At 36.8% G+C, this 6,209-nt stretch overlaps 1 protein-coding gene across 1 annotated transcript; it reads left to right on the top strand.

The window, feature by feature from the left end:
• Window positions 1-3,301: 3,301 nt before the first annotated feature.
• LOC137720180 (transcription factor RAX3-like) lies at window positions 3,302-5,584 on the top strand. Its single transcript, XM_068459200.1, has 3 exons — window positions 3,302-3,938; window positions 4,078-4,207; window positions 4,317-5,584. The coding sequence occupies exons 1-3, from the start codon at window positions 3,803-3,805 to the stop codon at window positions 5,188-5,190; spliced, it is 1,140 nt and encodes a 379-aa protein (XP_068315301.1). The 5' UTR covers window positions 3,302-3,802; the 3' UTR covers window positions 5,191-5,584.
• The last annotated feature ends 625 nt before the right edge of the window (window positions 5,585-6,209 follow it).

Genomic DNA, 6,209 nt, shown 5'->3' with positions numbered 1-6,209 from the left:
CTATTTTTACTTTTCACATGTTTTTTTTAATTTTTAACTATCAGATTGAACAAATTGAAGTACATTAATGATAAAAAATTAACAAAAGTGTGTAGAAGATAAAAATAAATGTATGAATAACACTATTCTTCTTGAAATCTTTGTAGGCAATATTGTCACTCGACTGATATATAACCCCGTTGTCATATCTTACTATCACATCACAGTTTCTGATTTAATCTCATGGTAATGGTAATTTCACGGTGATTTAGTTCTTCTATTGGTGGTGTTTTTCGTTCACCTACCGTAACGAAAAATCTTTCCATTATATTCCACACAATGGTAGTACCTGTGGCGGCCCGGACATTTTGATCTTTCAAAATATTTATATATAAAGAGAATGGAAAAGTGAATAGTGATTTTAGTGTCACCAAGCTTCAACAGCAAAATTTGGACAAAAATGCCCCCAAAGACAAAAAATTCAAAGGCATCTCAAAATAATGCATCAAATAAGGCATGAGCATTTTCGTCATTTTAATATTATTTCTTTAATAATTAATTTTTTTGTGCTTTTTTTTAATTAGTGCATCACAATATGCTAACAATAATGTGATTCAATTTCTCTATTTTTAAACACGTTCAAAACATCTGAAGAGGCTTGTAATGCCGGTTATAAAAAAAGGTCTTTCGTGGATAATAATGTGATTAAATTAATTGTCAATATCTATATATAAAGAGAATGGAAAAGTGAATAGTGATTTTGGTGTCACCAAGCTTCAACAACAAAATTTGGACAAAAATGCACCTAAGACAAAAAACTTCAAAGGCATCCCAAAATAATGCATCAAATAAGGCAGAGGTATTTTCATCATTTTAACAGTATTTTTTTAATAATTAATTTTTTTTGTGCTTTTGTTTTTTAATTAGTGCCTCACAATAGACTAGCAATAATATGATTCAATTTCTCTATTTTAAAACACGTTCAAAACATCTGAAGATGCGTGTAATGCTGGTTATAAAAAAAGGTTTTTCGCGGATAATAATGTGATTAAATTAGTTATCAAATGATTTTTTTTTTTTTTTTTTAACAAACGATATTATCTACACTAAGGGGGAGGGGGATGGACTTAGCCTCACAATGGGCTAGTAATAATGTGATTCAATCAATTGTTTATTAAATATTATTTTCTCTATTCTTAATGTAAATTCTATAGAGACCGATTTTATTATGTGAATTCAACTGCTTTAATTTGTTATGAGAGCTTTCTTTTTGTGACATCCCACATCGCCCAGATGAGTGATCCTTATATGTATATTCCCATCTCTACCTAGCACGAGGCCTTTTGGGAGCTCACTGGCTTCGGGTTCCGTAGGAACTCCGAAGTTAAGCGAGAAGGGGGCTAGAGCAATCCCATGATGGGTGACCCATTGGGAAGTTGCTCGTGAGTTCCCAAAAACAAAACCGTGAGGGAATGGTAAGCCCAAAGCAGACAATATCGTGCTACGGTGGTGGAGCGGGCCCGGGAAATGATTCGCCCAGGGCCGGGATGTGACAATTTGGTATCAGAGCCTAACCCTGGTCGTGTATGTGCCAACGAGGACGTCGGGCCCCTAAGGAGGGGTGGATTGTGACATCCCACATCGCCGCCCAGGGGAGTGATCCTTATATGTATATTCACATCTCTACCTAGCACGAGACCTTTTGGGAGCTCACTGGCTTCGGGTTCCGTAGGAACTCTGAAGTTAAGCGAGAAGGGGGCTAGAGCAATCTCATGATGGGTGACCCATTGAGAAGTTGCTCATGAGTTCCCAAAAACAAAACCGTGAAGGAATGGTAAGCCCAAAGCCGACAATATTGTGCTACGGTGGTGGAGCGGACCCGGGAAATGATCCGTCCAGGGCCGGGATGTGACACTTTTAGCATGATCTAAGATTATTCATTTATTTCAATATTTGACTTTCCTTTTGTCAATTTACGCTAAATACATTTAAAACGTGCAAATTATGGGTAACACGCCATGATTCAAAAAATGCCTTTTGCACGCGGTCACCCGTGTGCATGAAGGCTAGTGTACATAATGGAAAAATGAGTCGAGTATAATACACTTTTAATTTCTTAACCTCTTACTACTACAAAGTTTATAAGAAAAGGTTATCATATTTTATGACAACATTGGCAACACGTTTCAGTTGATTTATTTTTTAACATGTAGTAACAATAATTGGTGCAATAATCTATGTGTCAAATAAATTATAGCTAAATAGTTTGATTTTTTTTTTCCAGACTTTAAGAATATAAGATGTTTATTTTGTTAAATTATAAATTTAAATCATTGATCACACTTCGTTTTTTCATGCATATGTTATCCATACTTACGAACTTACAGTCTAGAAATATTTATTTGATGCTAACGTGTAAATATGAAAAGAAATATTATATACAGGATGTAAGAAGTTAGAAAAGAGTGCCAATAAATAATGCTAGCCAAGAAAGAATTCCCCACTTGTGTTACACTAGAAGCCGCCAGTAGTCCAATTGAGAATGTCATGTAGTCTAATCCAAGGAGTAACCTCTGCTCTCTCATCTTACAGGACTCGTCCCATTTCTTTACCTTCTATGTTATCCAGGTGAACCGAATACATAATACTTCATACAGAGTTTTCCCTTTTCAAGTAAATAAAATATATTTTGGTTGTTTGTTCCCATATTAGATGGAGGACACAATTTTCTTATGTCAAGTATATAGCGACTGTTACTGCTTCATCCACCATGGCGGGCTGAGATATAGTGGTGTGTTCCTTCACAAGAAATTGTCCCTAATTAACACCTCAAAACCCTCTTGGTATTTTCATCGAAAACCAACCCCAACGACTCCAAAACCAGAGAAAGGGACTTGCAATAGTCATCTAAGTAAATATATAATTTAAGCAGTAATTCTACACTTACTATATTTTACATAATACATTTGTATCACATTTCTAATAGAGGTAGGGCCACTAACATATGTGGGTTTCATTTCTATTAGAAGTAAAATTGTAGTGTAAAAATATGGTAAGAGTAGCATTTTTGCTATATAAGTCATAGACTCTACTTATATAGATAAACCTTTTTTATCTTCAAAACAAAAGTTTAAATAATGGAAAAATACCTTAACTCATGCTTAAAATAAGATCCTGACTAGCTATAGAATTTTTATGTGTGCATGAAACACTGTCAAATGGTGTTTTCATTTCACACGTTCCTTGTGTTGCATATCAAGACCATGATAATGGCTGCCTGGACGAATTATTCTTAACTTCTTACTAAAGGCTTGAGGAACCATTTTCGGTCATAAACCAGTGGAAGAGTTCAAACCAAGCTGATGTTTGCTTCAACTCTTTAAAGCTTCTAGTTGCGTCACTTATTTTTTGATCGTCATCATCATCCACTATCTTACGTTTCTGAGAGAGAGAGACAGAGAGAGAGAGAGAGAGGGGGAGAGACAATGAGATGAAACTCTGGTCTCCTGTTCTGGCATTTCCAATTCTCTAATATTCTATAGGTAAAGGCTCACCCTTTTTTCAATTCAACTTTTTGAATTTCTGTGACCCTTTCCATGTCCCCAGCCATCTCCTCAGCTCTCCAGCTATTATACTCTCTCTCTCTTTCTCTCTTACATATATTATATTAACATTATCATAAACTTTCTGAAATTATCATCAATTGGTAATCATAAAGGGGGAGCTAGCTGATACATATATAGCTAAACCAAGGCTCATCACAACATAACCCACACATCCCGAAAAAAAAAGAAAAAAAAGAAACCAGGTTAAAGCAAAAGCCATGGGCAGAGCTCCTTGCTGTGACAAACCCAACGTTAAGAAAGGCCCTTGGTCACCTGAAGAAGATGCTACACTCAAGGCTTATATCGAGAAGCATGGCACCGGCGGCAACTGGATTACCTTGCCTCAGAAGATAGGTCAGTAATTAATCACTTCAGATCCTCCTCATCCCAGTTAATTAACAAAATTATTGATCATGATCCAACCTATGTGTTTAATTATTAGCTGATCACTTTTCATCAATACTATTGTACTACTTTTCATGATCAACGACAGGCCTTAGAAGGTGCGGCAAAAGCTGTCGACTTAGATGGTTGAATTATCTTCGGCCGAATATCAAGCACGGCGGGTTCTCAGAGGAAGAAGATAACATCATTTGCAGCCTCTACATGAGTATTGGAAGCAGGTATATTTTTAACAATTTCAAGGCTATATATCTTAGTTTTTAATGCTCTTCAAATTTGGAAGTTTATCACTTTGTGAATTTTAAGTAGTACTTTTTTTTTTTTGGACAGGTGGTCTGTCATTGCAGCCCAGTTACCAGGGCGAACGGACAACGATATTAAGAACTACTGGAACACAAGGCTGAAGAAAAAGCTCTTGGGCAAGCAGCGTAAACAACAGGAGGCTCAGCAGAGTCGCCGCGCTGCCATCTTTAAGCAAGAGATGATCAAAAGATCAGAAAATAACGCAAATTTTATTAATATCTCAGCTGGGTTTTTCAACCAAAACCCTTATAACTGGCCAGAGCTACCAGTAGTGCCAGTGGCTAATTATCAAACACATGACCTTCAACTCATGCAGGATGAGGCTTCCATTAAGACCATGCTCATCAATCTTGGAGGAAGATTTTCCCATGATTCTGACACTAGCACCACAAGTTTTCAGTACCCGGTTGATATTTCATCCACCTCGTCATCTGATCACCAATACTATCAGAGCTCCATTGATGTTCTTGCTTCTACTTCAGCAGCCAACAGTAATAACTATTCTCAATTTCCAAGCACAAACTTTGATGCTAGTAACGGTACTGGGGGTTCAAGTAGTCCAACCATATTTCATGGGCTCGACAATCAGAATAACAATCTACAGGCTGATCATCTTCACCAGCTAACTGAATTGGAGGTTTACGACAACAGTTTTGCTCATCAGCATCAGCAACTGGGTGGTTTTTATTATCAAGCCTCCGAGGAGACGTTGAACAACGGTAGCAGTGCAGGGACCAGTACTGCTTCTGCAGAGAGTGAAATTAGTTGGGGAGACATAAACTCACTGGTTTATGGTACTCAAATGGTTGCAGACTATGAAACCTGCTGCCAACAAGCAGTAGTAGTACCACAAGACCAACATTCTTTTTTTGCAGAGGCAACCTACTTTGGCCTTAAATAACACCAATAATGCATGGTAATTGGGGTTAACGGGTTGTACATTGATTTGGTGTCTGAATTCAGTAGAATTTCTTCCTTTTGCAGTCATACTTTGATCCACCTCTCTCTTAGTTATTATTATTTTTTTGGTAATTCAACGATGATCCAACTGGGTGTTAGTGGAACCCAATGCCTATTGACCTCTGGTTGTACCACTAAGCCAACAAGTTACAAGGGGATCGACGATCTATTTCTCAAATTTTTTATTTATGACTTATAAGCTTCAATTTCTCTCCCAGTTCAAATTTGAAATACTTGTGGACGATGTTGCTTGTTGTGTTTAACTAATTTAGGAACTTTAAGTCTTGAACATAGAACAATGTGGTACTGTTCACCTGCATGGCAATGAGATCAGTTGGGATACCATGTATATTCTATTGACTAGTCTGATATGCAGGTGCAGTTTGAGCAACTTTATGATTTAATTCTTAGTTACAACTTTTAGATGGTAAAAATGTACTAGACTACTAGTACTTCTCTTCCCTTCTCTTCATTCCAGTCACATTGGTTGAATTCCATGTGGCAGAAAGTACCTCGGAACCCTCCATCACAATAAAGTCAGTGCTTTTGACATTTTGGCCATAACTGGCTCGACTCTAGCATGCAGGGAATCACAATGTGGCTGCATTCCTTTATAATTTTCTTCATGTCTTCAATGGTGACGAGCTGTAAAAACACATTTTCTAGTCCATTTTATGTGTATTTCCAACTAGAAAGTGGAAATATATACATATTTTGTTGCAGTTCTAATTTCATTAGGACTGTAATTTTGTAAATCTTACTAAATTATGTATAGGATTCTATGAGATCTTTCCTTGTTGTATTTGTATTACTTGAAGAGTAAGATTCTCTCTTCCTTATCACTGTAAACAAAGGCACAAAGAAGACACCACAAAATTCCTAGACTCTCTTTATTCTCTCTCCCCGCCGCCATCCCTCTCTTTCTCTTTTGTTCAGTAAAATAGACTTACAACATGATAT

Source organism: Pyrus communis, chromosome 1, assembly GCF_963583255.1.
Source record: "Pyrus communis chromosome 1, drPyrComm1.1, whole genome shotgun sequence".
In the NCBI taxonomy this organism is placed as follows: domain Eukaryota; kingdom Viridiplantae; phylum Streptophyta; class Magnoliopsida; order Rosales; family Rosaceae; genus Pyrus; species Pyrus communis.
This window is presented reverse-complemented; position numbering and strand designations above follow the sequence as displayed.